Genomic DNA, 13,154 nt, shown 5'->3' with positions numbered 1-13,154 from the left:
AACCAGAAAAATTGGTAAAGTCTGATAAGAAACGACCGACCTGGTTATAAACCAAGGTCTGGCCAGCAACAAGCAGTGTGACTCGAACTACCTACATACATAAATTGTATTATGTACTACCTTCATATTATGTACCTATACATAGAACTACTCGTTAACTTTTAGTTTAACGTGTAACAATTTATTGTATGCGTTTTTTGATACGGCTCTATCATTCAAAATTTGTTAAATTTATTCCAACATAGACAAGTCTTTGAATTAGATAAAAAAAATTTTTAGCTAAACTCAAGTCAATAAATCAGAATTCATACACAATTTGTGTCAAAATCATTATTAAATCTCAGGTGTAGACCTAGAAAAGGTATAACATTTCACTCAGATTTGTAACATGCATTATGTTCTGAAAATATATTATATTACTATTGTACAATTAGCAAGGTTATTCTTTGTACATGTGCGAGTAAATTTTCATATTTATGTTAGTATAGGTACATGGGCTTAAAATGTGTATTGAAATAAATGATTCGTCTTCAATTAGAATTATTAATTACCTTTTTTATAAATACTTTTCATTTACGTTTTTGTTATTATTTTTGGTAAATTAAAAATTATTTACAAATATGTCTTTCACATGTGGTATTTTATTTTGATTTATTCAATATATTTGTTTGGTTAGTTTGAAAACCATAAATCTAAAAGCTTTCATATTCGTTCTAAGTATTCTACAGTAGATCAAGTATACTTATGTAATATTTTTGACCTTTTTTCAAATAATCGTATGGTCATGTTAAGATATTAGAAAATCTTCATTTATCATTACTCAAATCTAAGGTGACCATTCGTACTGATTTTACCAGGACAGTACTGGTTTTTTGGGTATCTATCCTGGTAAGTCGTGAGATAAAACCAGTACACTTTTTTTATGTAATAGAATTTTTTTACCTAATAGATGGATAAATATACCAAGTCTTCGACGAAAATGATGTCTCCTACAAAAATATTGACAAAGTCAAATGTTGTTTGCATTTATCAGGAACAAATGCATTAGCCAAATGAATTTTTACTTTGATGAACAATTATAATCGAGTTATAAAACGAAATTGAATGTTGAAACCTTAAAATGTTTGCTAATCATTTACATAGTTTAATTGTAGTCTTGTATAAAATTTTATAAGAGCATTCAAGAAAATGAATTCATTTTTTCATAAATGTGCATCCACGATTCTTTAATCTTCGTTTTAAATATTTAATAAAGTATTTAGAAATACGTTTTTGGTAAAAATGTCTTGGTTTTGAATTTGGAAAAAATTGTCACCTTACTCAAATCTTACCTTCCATGTTCTAGTTAACCATGAATTACGAAGATGCAAATAAATAAATCGAATAGTAATTATGATTTAAAACTGTCAATATTGTTTTATAGGTGAAAAAAAATAAAACTCATTTGTAAAAGTAAATAAAATATACATTAAAAAATTTATTCAAAATAAAAAAAATTCAAACAGGACAACTATATAAGTTGATTGATTTATCTTCTGAAACAGAGACTACCCTGTTATTATCTGGACTGTATTTTACACCCCAAACCTGCAAGAAAATAAAGTCATTTAAATATCTAATGCATATTAATATTAATTCATTAAATATATGACAAAAAAAATATTAATACCTGATCACCATGTTCATGGAAAGTATTCAAGCAACTTTTTGTAGCGAATTCCCAGATTTTAACTGTCCTATCGGAACTACACGAAGCAAAATTCTTACCGTCCGGGCTAAATGCCACAGAGAGAACCCAAGATGCATGACCAGACACAGTACCAGCCAAATTAGCATGTTGGCTATAATAATAAATATCAGCTTAAGACACAATTCAAATAAATACACGTATTTCAATATCTATACAATTATTTTTTACTGACACATCATAGATTTTTATATGACCATCATCCGAAGCAGTCAAAAGCAACTGTGAATCTGGAGAAAAGCAAAGACCCCTGATTGGCATGGCGTGTCCCTCAAGAGTATGTACAAGTTTACCTTGTGCCACATCAAATATGTTGATAATACCATCGATTGCACCGCTGGCTATATATTTACCATCAGGACTCTAAAAATAAATAACATTAATTCAGAATATTTTTCATATTAAATAATATTCAAGGGTAAGAATACGATTTGAAAAACCTTACATATGCAATACTCAAAATGAATTTTCCTCTAGTATCTAAAGTTTGTTCCTGTTTGCCGCTTTCTACACCATACATTGTAATTTTTCCACCATTACTACCGGAAATGACATGTTTGTCATCTGGTGAGAAAACAACAGTCCAAACATCCACAGGACCAGTTTCCATTGAAATTAGCTGTTCACCAGAAGCTATATCCCATAATCGCAAAGATGAATCTAAGGAACTGCTAGCAATTGCTGAAAATTTGTTTTGATTGTATAAATATAGTCAAAAATCACATTGAGTAAATTTATTGAAAAATAAAAGATATTTACTTCGTCCATTGGAGCTAATGTCTAATGAAACGACACCTAGGGAGTGGCCATCTAACTTATGCCTCAACTCTAATTTGTCATTTCGAATTTGCCAAACTTTCACCAAATCATCAATACCTCCGGTAATAACGTAATCGCTATGGCCTTCACTTGATGCTATCGAATCTCTACAACATTTATAATAGAAGTTAATTATAAAATTTTGAAACAAATTTAAATGCAAAAATGTATTACTTACCTAGAATTTTCTGGATCCACGTCCGGCTTATTTGTTTTCACACCAATTCTACTCCATGCACAGCACCAGATGGCATCCTCGTGTGCATTTTCTTTTTTATGTAGAAGTGAATACTAATACAAAATAATATATTTTCCATTATAGTTATTATTAAGATAATGCAATTGAATTCATGTTTATACTTTTAACATAACCTCTAACACATTATTTAGTAATCGATAATATTACACATAGAAATTACATAAAAAATAAAAATTAAAGCAAAAAGGATATTTTATCAGATATGAAATCAATATGAAGCAATGACATATAATACAAACATAATATTACCATTTTTAATAACAATACGTCAAACCAAAGCGTAGGCTAAACTGACAGCCGCCATTTACAGTCATAAATAATCGAGTTCCGTCCATGTACAGGAATATTTTTCCTAAATCGAATACGGTTCGGTGATTATTGCCCACAAAGCGCTCGCCCAAAAGTCACTAAAATATCTATAACGGGACATCTGGCAGCCAAAAATTCCATCATACTAACGAGAACTCGAGTGCCAAATATTCCATATTCGCGATTTTCATGGCGAAAATTGTCTTTTGGGCGATCGCAATGTGCGAAATAATCCAATTACCATCGAATACATATTCAAAATATGGTTTCTCAACAATATAGCTAATGGCTACATCTACACTACCGATATCTATACCCGATACACCCGATATTTAGGAATTTTTCCATAACCAGTTCCTAAATAGCAACCACAGGTAGCAATATGAGAACTGGATATGGAAAAATTCCTAAATATCGGGTGTATCGGGTGTAGATATCGGTAGTGTGAACGTAGCCAATGAGCAGTTTGATTAAAGTATTGTTGCGTGGACGTGAAGAGGGGGCTTCCAGAATCGGAGAGAAAGACGCAGGAGGTTGTAGAAGAAGTTTATTCGTGTGCTCTCGTCGGCGCTTCAGGTCGGAATGGTTTCCAGGCCGAGAGCGCCCCACATTTATACCCGTTTGGGCTCAACAATCATTGGTCGATGAGTCAGACGATCCCATTAGCCGTTGCATACGGCTGATTCATTCGTGACAAGAGATCAGGTGATCTGCGCTAGTAAACCATCGGTCCACGAACGCCACTCACCTAATATCTACGCTACAGTATTTTCTACAGAAAAACAAAATAAGTTTTGATTCTTAAAGAACCATGTTGTAAATAAAGACACTGTTAATATTTCAATGTTCGAATATTAAATGAATTAAATATAAAATATTCAATTGAAAGATTAGTATTACAGAAAACAAAAAAAGGAAAATAATGTATAATGTATGAAAATAAATTGTATTCATATAAGCATGAAAAACGTGTATTACCTATTTATCATTACAATTTTAATAAAATTTGACAGTCACAGATGGCCGTATATAAGTCTGTTAAGATCCGTCAGTTCGATCAGTAAATATTGAATAAAAGTGTCAGAATCTAGGAGTGGCTTTATTATTTCTAGCATGCAGATATTTACAATATTTTGTCTTTAATTAATTACTTATGATGAAGTTTTCAATCTGTATATTTCTACTATTTTCTATCTCATCGCATTCAGAAGGTATGTCGCTTTTTATTTATTATAAAATATCTCAAAATATTTACCATTCTTCTATAAATTATATATAATTGAAATTCAAATGATTCTATAATCCAGGTTCGATTTATAAAAACTTGAAATACTTCGATACGATACACGCTTCAGCCTTAAATCATCATGTTGTCAAAAGAGGTGCGAAACCGTCAAGTCATCCTTACAATACCATCAAGGAAGTCAAATTTAGAACTCTGGGAAGAGATTTTAGACTCATACTAAACCCACATCACACAGTTCTCCATTCGAAGTTTAAAGCATACGCCGTAGATGGAGATGGACAAGAAACAACAATTCACATAGGTCAGTGGATTTGTACTGTAAATTTCTTATATGTTACTTTTTATGTGAATACTTATATTTGTATAGATCGCGATAATTTCTATACTGGTCGTGTATTCGGTGAAACAGCGTCAGACGTCAGAGTACACTTGGAAGATGGAGTCATGACAGCTTCTATTCATCTGCCGGAGGAGACCTATCATATAGAGGTGAATATTTTTTAGTAAATTTCATTTCAATATGCCAAACTGTTTTTATATGTTTGAATTTTTAGCCGTCTTGGCGTCATTTGCCTGAAATCGACAACAAATCTATGATCGCTTATAAAGCGTCTGATATTAAATTCAGTTGGGATGATCATCGCAAAGATGGAATGGCTCCTACAATATGTGGCTACGTCAAAGAAGGAAAAGGTATAATATATTTTTGCACTAAATTTTGATTCGGTTAAGTTTTTTTTTTAAATAAAATGTAAATTTTTGTTTTTAGAGCTTGAAACTGATGAAGACGATGATTTAGAGAACAAACAGCATGAATTAGAGAAGCAAAAATATATTAAATCTAGCGAAGGCGGTGAGCCACAACTATTAGCATCAAAATCAAGACAGAAGAGACAAATGGACCAATATGAATATACGCCGACTAAAACTAGATGTCCTCTGCTTTTGGTTGCCGACTATAGATTTTTTCAAGAAATGGGTGCAAGCAATACTAAAACTACTATAAACTATCTAGTATTGACATTTTTATCTACAGATAATCTTTTTAAATACAATGCACCTTTATGTTTCATATTTATTTTGTTTGTTTTAGATAAGTCTCATTGACCGAGTTCACAAGATATATAACGACACAATATGGCAAGATAGACAGGTGTGATATTATAAATGCGATGCGAATTTTTAAAACGTGAACACTATTGATGTATTGTATGGTTTTAAGGAACAAGACGGATTTAAAGGAATGGGGTTTGTAATTAAAAAAATTGTCGTACATTCGGAACCGAGTAGAGTCAGAGGTGGAGAAGCACACTACAACATGATAAGAGAAAAATGGGACGTCAGAAATTTGCTAGAGGTATTGTTTTACGAAATACAATCTCGTGTGAATATAATTATTAATCAAAGTGTTTCGTTTTTAATTGAAAGTCGATCTTTGGATCAATTTTGTGGAATTTACGTTTAATACGCAGACTTGCATTACGATTGGCATGTATATAGGTATAATTTTAATAACGGTGGTTGGGAATATTGTATTTTATGAAGTGTATATCATATGTTTATCTATTATACGATATGGACCAGATGTTTTCTCGTGAAAAAGATCACAAAGATTTCTGTTTGGCACATTTGTTTACCCACCACACTTTTCTGACTGGTAAAAGCTCTGTGCTAGGCTTGGCCTACATAGCTTCGAGTCGTCTGAACTCCCATGGGGGCATCTGCTCGAATACACACGGTTTGCATACCATTTTTACACTCACTTGTAAGAATAATCTGTACTAACTCGCTCCGTGATGGAAAACTAAACATGCATGTCCAATTGTATACTTTCATATTACTTATTGTATGTAAAAAAATCTTGAGAATGTACAAGTATGATTTCTAACACTTACCGTATAACTTTCCATACTAACAAAGGTATTTAGCAGGGAGTATACTCACAAGGACTTCTGTTTAGCACATTTGTTTACCGATCTTAAGTTTGAAGGAGGTATTCTGGGTTTGGCTTATGTAGGCTCACCGAGAAGGAACTCAGTCGGTGGAATTTGTACTCCAGGTGATGATTCATATGAAAATATTGTGACGTATAGTGAAGTCCTTTCCGTTTTCTTTTTAACACTCAAAAGATGCTTTAAATTTGTTTGTTGCATTATTTTTATATTTTTCAGTTCTATGTGGTGGTTTACTAAGTTTTGTATTATTATATATTATTTTTTATTAGCTTTATTTATTATTTGCATGCGGTAGAAGAGTGGTATGTTGATGAGCACATTTCAAACTTAAATCTTGTGTGGTTTAATATTTAAGTTACAATTATATTTTGTGAATAATACTGGAATAATGTATGGATGGTAAAGCTTGTTATACTATATGTATTTATTTGTTATGAGTATGATTATTTCTTTCTAAATTACTTTGTCTAAAGTAAAATCTATCACATGTGATATGAAATCTAATGTTTACAGAATATTTCAAAAATGGTTATACATTGTATTTGAATTCTGGATTGAGCTCCAGTCGTAATCATTATGGTCAACGAGTCATAACCAGAGAGGCAGACTTGGTTACAGCCCATGAATTCGGACACAATTGGGGATCCGAACACGATCCTGACATTCCTGAATGTTCGCCTTCGGCTAGTCAAGGTGGTAGTTATTTGATGTATACTTATAGTGTAAGCGGCTATGACGTCAATAACAAGGTATATTATATTATAAATAAATAAGTTCAAAGATATGGATTGATGTTTGACTGATATTTTTTTATTCAATTGTAGAGATTTTCACCTTGTAGTCTTCGTTCTATACGCAAAGTGCTTCAAGCCAAATCTGGAAGATGCTTTTCAGAGCCGGAAGAGAGCTTTTGTGGAAATTTGCGTGTTGAAGGCGACGAAGAATGTGATGCTGGTTTATTAGGTAGTTTATGTGGTTTTTTTTTTTATTTGACAAAATTAAGCGACACTGGTATTAAACTTATACATACAAATAATTCTATGTAAGTATTTAAATTTATAGATTATAAATTTGAAATTATATTCAAATAGACTCCGAATCCAACTTGAACGATTTTAGTAAGATAAAAATAGTACATTCACAGTATACATATGTGTATGAATTTCATAAACAAACAAATCAATTTAATTAAAAAAAATTAGAATAAATAAAAGTATGAAACGGAGGAAACATCGGTTTCTTGGCCAGAGCACATCAAAATATGAGCCGTTATATTTGAAAGTGACCGGATTCCAATTTTCAGTTCCAAAAATACTATTTCTGTTTGATTTAATTCACAAATTATTATCACTTCTTTTAATTCGATATATCCAGAATCTTGGAAAAGCAGAATAAATTGAAGCACCAGTATTTGCAAATATTGTTAAAAGAAATGAGACATTACTCGAAATGAAGAAAAGTGGACTTATGCCACATTCAATTACAACGGCTCATATGTGCAATTCAACGATTTTATTTATAATGTAATTTAAATTCAATGAAATTATTAAATTTCAATTTATTAGTCGATTTACTTCAGTAGAATAAGAGACTAGTTGACGCATACTGTAATACAAATAATTAAAAAAAATAATACAAAGGAACCAGTCAGTTTTTTTCTTTTACGACTCCGACTCCGCTTGAAATGCTCTGGTTTCGACAATGAAATCTAAATAATTGGCAAACTACGATAGCAAACGATGGACTTCTTGGAGTCACAAATATCCAAGTCTAACTAGCAGCACTACAGATCATACTCGGAATAAATTATTTTCAATCGAAATAAATCTAGGGCTCGAACTCGGAAATCTCTCGTTGATTACCATTAATGCAACCACCGAGCTATACTGCTGTCTATATATGTACATATTATATACTAGTTGTTTTACCCGGCTTCGCTCAGTATTTGTTATATAAACAGCTTAAACATGGCAAATCTAATAGTAAATATTCGATTGTATTTTTATTAAATTTATTTGAATCGAAAAAAATATATCGAATTGTCGATACTTAGTAGAAACTTTGATTGGTTTTCGATGCTACCAACCAACATTATATACTTACATAGTTACAAAGTCTTTTTCGAAATTATATATTAGATATATAAAGACGTTATTCCGTGTGTGTAGATAACGCCCAACAAACAATATATATGTTTATTTTTCAAATTGGAATATTTATATACGTATCGTACTATTACAAATCCACAGGTACGGAAGACAATGACGCTTGTTGTGATAAAAACTGCAAATTGAGACGTAATCAAGGAGCAGTTTGCAGGTATATTTTTTAATGCTATAAATGAAATTTTATATACATAAATGCATAATTTAACGATGTGTTATTTAAAAACAGCGATAAAAATTCACCGTGTTGTTTGGGTTGCGCTTTCGTCGCATCTGGAGCCGTTTGTCGAGAGGCTGCATATGCTGCATGCGAACGGGAAGCTAGATGCACCGGTGCAGCAGCCACTTGTCCGCGTGCACCTCCAGTGGCCGACGGGGCCGCCTGTGCCGAGAGAGGTCGTTGTCGTCGAGGAAGATGTGTACCTTATTGCGAAACTCAAGGCATGCAGAGTTGCATGTGTGATGTCGGTGAGTGTTGTAGGTTAATAAATAACGATATTTCAATGCACATTTTTAAACTGGATTAATTTGTATATCTATATAGTTGCTGATGCCTGTAAAAGATGCTGTCGCATGAGTATGAATGAGACGTGTTTCCCGGTTGATCAGCAGGATATATTGCCGGATGGGACGCCGTGTATTCAAGGATTTTGCAATAAGGTATTTAATTGTTTATATAATAAAGTTAGTATTTGTTTTAAATGTGAATGTTTTTAGGGGCTCTGCGAGAAAACGATTCAAGATGTTGTGGAGCGTTTCTGGGATATCATCGAAGATATAAATATCAATAAAGTATTACTATTTCTAAGAGACAATATCGTCGGAACTGTGATTCTCGTTACAGCAATAATATGGATACCCGTCAGTTGTCTTATTAGTTACATCGACAGAAGAAAGATGAGAGAGGATGAAAAATATAATTCGTGGATGAGCATAGACGATTTAGTTCATCCTTCGGATCCGAGAAGAATCATTCACACTCGGTAATATAATCATATTGTAACAGCTTTTTATGGTTCGGCGATTATTCCGCACAAACCGATCTCGCAGACATCACTAAAATCTCGATAACGGAACATCTGGCACCCGAAAATTCCATTCATCGAGAGTTGCTCACGCGAAGTCGAGTGCCTAATATAATCCGTATTCGCGATTTTCGTGTGCGCGATCGCAATGTGCGAAATAATCCGTTTACCCTTTTTTATATGTATGTTTTTTGGGTTCAATTTTTATTTTATTTTATCTTTTTAATTTCTTTATTAGGCAAGATTCGATTGTGATGAGGCGTGCATGATATATGTATAAACAAGGTAGTTATTAAAATATTTTTTTTTAAATAATCAACAGGTGCAAGGCTTTTTAAAATATTAAATATATACATATATAATTTAATTTAAAGAATTGTAATGCATCTATTTAAATGAGATTTATTTTTATGTTTCAGAGTTTTAAAACAGAGATTGAACGTACCGAGTACGCAGTCTGCAATGTGAAAAATTGAACAAATTCCTCAGTTTATATTTTAAGTGTCTCAAACATATGTTCGTCTTCTTTGTGTTATAAATGCTATAAGCAAAACAATTGTTCAGTTTCAAATTAAATGTGATTAGTTTTTAACCAGTACATACTTAAGTATTAAAAAAAGTGTGAAAGTATTATAAATATAATAGTTACCATTGATTTTTGTTCACCGTAATAATTTAATTTGATCAAAAAGTGTTGACAAATCAAACTGTGATTTAGTGTTATGTTTTAAAAACTGTTTTTGTATCATACTAAATGTGAATTAAAATACAATAAGAATACAAGTTGTTTTTCTTCTTATAATATATGCATATAAAAATACATTACGACTTTAAAGTACAATGTAGTATCAAAATATCATCACTGCTATATTCAGAATGTTGTTCGCTACTATCTATTTTTGCAATGTTAAAATCTTTCTTTAATTTTTGGAAAAACATATTCCACAGTCCCATCTGTATTTCTGAATCACGAAGCTCTTGAGATAGGATTATACAAGGTTTCTTCGATGCGTTCTGATTCACAGACTTTAATGTGTTGATTAATGGATCAATAGACTGAAATATCAATAATTTGCGTTATTGAAATACATAAATGCATTACAAACATTACTATGTATATTTATATACCTCTGTATAATAAACGCAATCAGCTAGCAATACATAATCGAATGCTGTATTTTTAATTACATCAGATTCTACATCTCCCCATGACAACGCTTCTACAGTTGCAAATCCGCCTTGACTTACAAGAGTGGATTTGTTTTCGACGATGTTGTGTTTAAGCAATGGTAAAGCTTCTGGTAAATCAGTCAACGTTACTTCAGCACTGAAACGACAAAACACAATATAAAAAATATTCAATTTAATAAAAATTTTATCAATAGTAATACCCACCCTAATGTAGCTGCTGTAAGGCCGACACATCCAACTCCAGCTCCTAATTCCAGGACTTTTCGTCCAATAAGTGAACATTCTCCATTGGGTTCTATTAATAATTGTAAGTATTTGGAGAGTACGATGGCAGCATCCCATACCACGCAAGATACATCACCTACTAGTCGTTGGTAAAGAGTCAACTCTTTAGAGCAAACTTCCACGTCCAAAACACGTATAGACATATTAAAATATTATTTATATTGAAAAAGCTTATAGAATTTTGAGAACGTTAAATCCCCGTCGATTTAAATGTTATTGAGATGAAAAATCTTGAGACATTGAAGAAACGACTCTTCTTAATGATAAAATATTGTATTTGACTTAAAATAGTGTATATTGTAGTTCTTATTTACGATTTATGCTGAGACAATAACCTCAACTCGAAATAGCTCTGACATGTTTACTTGTCATTGTAGTGTTGCCACACTCGAAAAATCCACGATGCAATTTGTCGAATATTAGTGGTATGAAAACTAAATAAAAGCTTTTGAAAATGATTCTCTCACGACAACCCACAAATTTACTAAATTGTTATTCATTTACCACATAATTATCATTTCATAATCAAATATGTCGAAAACAGTTATGATGACTTAGAGCCCATTCGGAAACTTGGCATCTCCCATTGAGTTCGATTTACAGAAATCGCTACAGTTTTTGGCTACTGTACAGCTACTTCCCATTAGGATTTTAAAATTTTATATACAAAGACGGTAATCTATGTGCTCTCACGTTAGCCGAACATAATGAATGAATCGATAAAAAGCTTAAACTTTGTATAAATTCTCATTCAGAGTCGAACCCGCGAACCCTCAAGCGAACAGAAATATCCTCTTAAAGGTATCTCTGAGTTTAGAGAGTTAGCGATGAAACCATCGTAGAATATTCAAATGGCTTTTTAAATATTAATTTATTTTTTCGTTCTCGCCATATAAAAATACGTAATTATAATAATTTTATTTAGCAAGGTTTTGAACCATTTTTTTTGTTTTCATATTAAACAATTAAATATATATTTTTAATTAAAATCAATTTATATTTTAATGATATTTGAAAAATAAAATTAATTTCAGAGCACTCTTCATAGACCATTCGACTATAGTGGCGATAAACAAAATGCTTTTAATAACACAATTTAATTGCGATCTACATATGTATATGTACATATATGTAATTTATAATATTCAAGGTTGCGAGGTCAATGACCAGGTTTGTTTATACATAATTGTGGGTTTTCTAAATTAAACATACATTTTTGTTAACGTCACGCGATGTAAAAATACGTACTTTTCATATTATCCGATTCCGATTCCGATTTCGACTTCAATTTTGACTTCGATATTTTATAATGTTATTATTTTTTTTTTATTGCATAATTTAATTGGCATAGCCGATTCCCGATTTCTGTTTCAGTTCCGATTCCGATTAATTATTACTATTCATATTGTAACTTTATTTTAAATCATGTATCAATCCGAAAGCACCAGTTGAAATTTCAACGGGCATAAAACTAGTTAAAATATAATTACGCTGTGTTATCACTAGAGGTAGGATAGTCACAGTGCTATCCATTGTTCCATTGTTGTAAATCCTTTGTAAAAATGGTTCGGCAAACCTTTAACAATGCATTTACAACCTTTGAACAATACGCGGCTCCTTCTGGGTCCAGTGACTAGTTACTACTGATTGGTCATTTCAGCTTTTTTCAGGAAAGGGGGGGGGGGCAAAAGTTGGCCAGTTTTTGGTCGTTTTTGTTGCAGTTTCTGCTGGCCTAAGATTTTAGTAACGAATAATTGATTTGATTAAGATTCATAGTATTGTAGCGATTGGGTGATTGGCGCTCGTCGACCCCAGATTTACTAGCACTGATCTTAACACCTCGACGTATGAATAAGCTGTATACAACAGCCAATAAGGTATCGTGACCCATCGACCAATGATCTCTCTCTGAGGAGATTACCCGAGGGTATACATATTTGACGGTTATGGTCTGTACTTCGTTCGGAGCTGGCAGATCGACGAATTAAGAACAATAAACTACATCTGCAACTACCGCTGCGTCTTTCCCCTCTACACGTCATGCATGTTCTTGGTCTGGCCAAATCTAGAGGTGGAAAAATGCCTCCCCCTCCTAAACCTTCAAATGACGTTCCTGGTACTCATATTCAGCACCAAATGATTGATGTGGCCAA

General features: G+C 32.3%; 3 protein-coding genes across 6 annotated transcripts; 1 reads left to right on the top strand and 2 right to left on the bottom strand.

Moving 5' to 3' along the window:
• Positions 1–1,393: 1,393 nt before the first annotated feature.
• On the bottom strand, positions 1,394–3,157 carry LOC143919492 (uncharacterized). The gene is made up of 7 exons (XM_077441851.1): positions 3,075–3,157; positions 2,745–2,857; positions 2,507–2,673; positions 2,193–2,428; positions 1,923–2,110; positions 1,670–1,841; positions 1,394–1,587 (listed from the first exon to the last, which is right to left on the bottom strand). The coding sequence occupies exons 1-7, from the start codon at positions 3,075–3,077 to the stop codon at positions 1,498–1,500; spliced, it is 969 nt and encodes a 322-aa protein (XP_077297977.1). The 5' UTR covers positions 3,078–3,157; the 3' UTR covers positions 1,394–1,497.
• A 1,008-nt stretch (positions 3,158–4,165) lies between these two features.
• On the top strand, positions 4,166–10,306 carry Tace (ADAM 17-like protease Tace). Of its 4 annotated transcripts, none has more exons than XM_077441796.1 (16): positions 4,166–4,345; positions 4,442–4,681; positions 4,748–4,869; positions 4,935–5,073; positions 5,150–5,394; positions 5,474–5,533; positions 5,603–5,737; positions 6,301–6,439; positions 6,849–7,084; positions 7,160–7,298; positions 8,585–8,654; positions 8,730–8,968; positions 9,045–9,160; positions 9,218–9,483; positions 9,764–9,810; positions 9,945–10,306. In XM_077441796.1, the coding sequence occupies exons 1-15, from the start codon at positions 4,288–4,290 to the stop codon at positions 9,792–9,794; spliced, it is 2,235 nt and encodes a 744-aa protein (XP_077297922.1). In that variant the 5' UTR covers positions 4,166–4,287; the 3' UTR covers positions 9,795–9,810; positions 9,945–10,306. The 4 variants fall into 4 exon arrangements, with proteins under 4 accessions (XP_077297922.1, XP_077297921.1, XP_077297920.1 ...); XM_077441795.1 differs by lacking the exon at positions 6,301–6,439 and adding an exon at positions 5,965–6,118; XM_077441794.1 differs by lacking the exon at positions 9,764–9,810 and having other exon boundaries at positions 4,172–4,345; positions 9,945–10,288.
• Positions 9,909–11,400, bottom strand: LOC143919464 (protein N-lysine methyltransferase METTL21D-like). Its single transcript, XM_077441797.1, has 3 exons — positions 10,921–11,400; positions 10,654–10,852; positions 9,909–10,581 (listed from the first exon to the last, which is right to left on the bottom strand). Exons 1-3 carry the CDS (start codon positions 11,142–11,144, stop codon positions 10,348–10,350), a joined length of 657 nt encoding a protein of 218 aa, XP_077297923.1. The 5' UTR covers positions 11,145–11,400; the 3' UTR covers positions 9,909–10,347.
• Positions 11,401–13,154: the final 1,754 nt, after the last annotated feature.

Source organism: Arctopsyche grandis, chromosome 11 (genome assembly GCF_051622035.1).
Source record: "Arctopsyche grandis isolate Sample6627 chromosome 11, ASM5162203v2, whole genome shotgun sequence".
NCBI lineage: Eukaryota > Metazoa > Arthropoda > Insecta > Trichoptera > Hydropsychidae > Arctopsyche > Arctopsyche grandis.
The sequence above is the reverse complement of the archived record's forward strand: the minus strand, read 5'-3'. Positions and strand labels throughout refer to the sequence as shown.

Excerpts from the sequence above, each read along its gene's own strand:
- Tace (XM_077441793.1), top strand. The coding sequence starts at position 4,288 with ATGATGAAGTTTTCAATCTGTATATTTCTACTATTTTCTATCTCATCG. Across the intron at positions 6,119-6,848 it reads CATCTGCTCGAATACACACG|AATATTTCAAAAATGGTTAT; the intron begins GTTTGCATACCA and ends TAATGTTTACAG. Across the intron at positions 9,484-9,944 it reads AGAAGAATCATTCACACTCG|AGTTTTAAAACAGAGATTGA; the intron begins GTAATATAATCA and ends TTTATGTTTCAG.
- LOC143919492 (XM_077441851.1), bottom strand. Across the intron at positions 2,674-2,744 it reads GTGGATCCAGAAAATTCTAG|AGATTCGATAGCATCAAGTG; the intron begins GTAAGTAATACA and ends TAAATGTTGTAG. Across the intron at positions 1,588-1,669 it reads TCCATGAACATGGTGATCAG|GTTTGGGGTGTAAAATACAG; the intron begins GTATTAATATTT and ends ATTTTCTTGCAG.
- LOC143919464 (XM_077441797.1), bottom strand. The coding sequence starts at position 11,144 with ATGTCTATACGTGTTTTGGACGTGGAAGTTTGCTCTAAAGAGTTGACT. Across the intron at positions 10,853-10,920 it reads CTTACAGCAGCTACATTAGG|TGCTGAAGTAACGTTGACTG; the intron begins GTGGGTATTACT and ends TTGTCGTTTCAG. Across the intron at positions 10,582-10,653 it reads ATTGCGTTTATTATACAGAG|TCTATTGATCCATTAATCAA; the intron begins GTATATAAATAT and ends TTGATATTTCAG.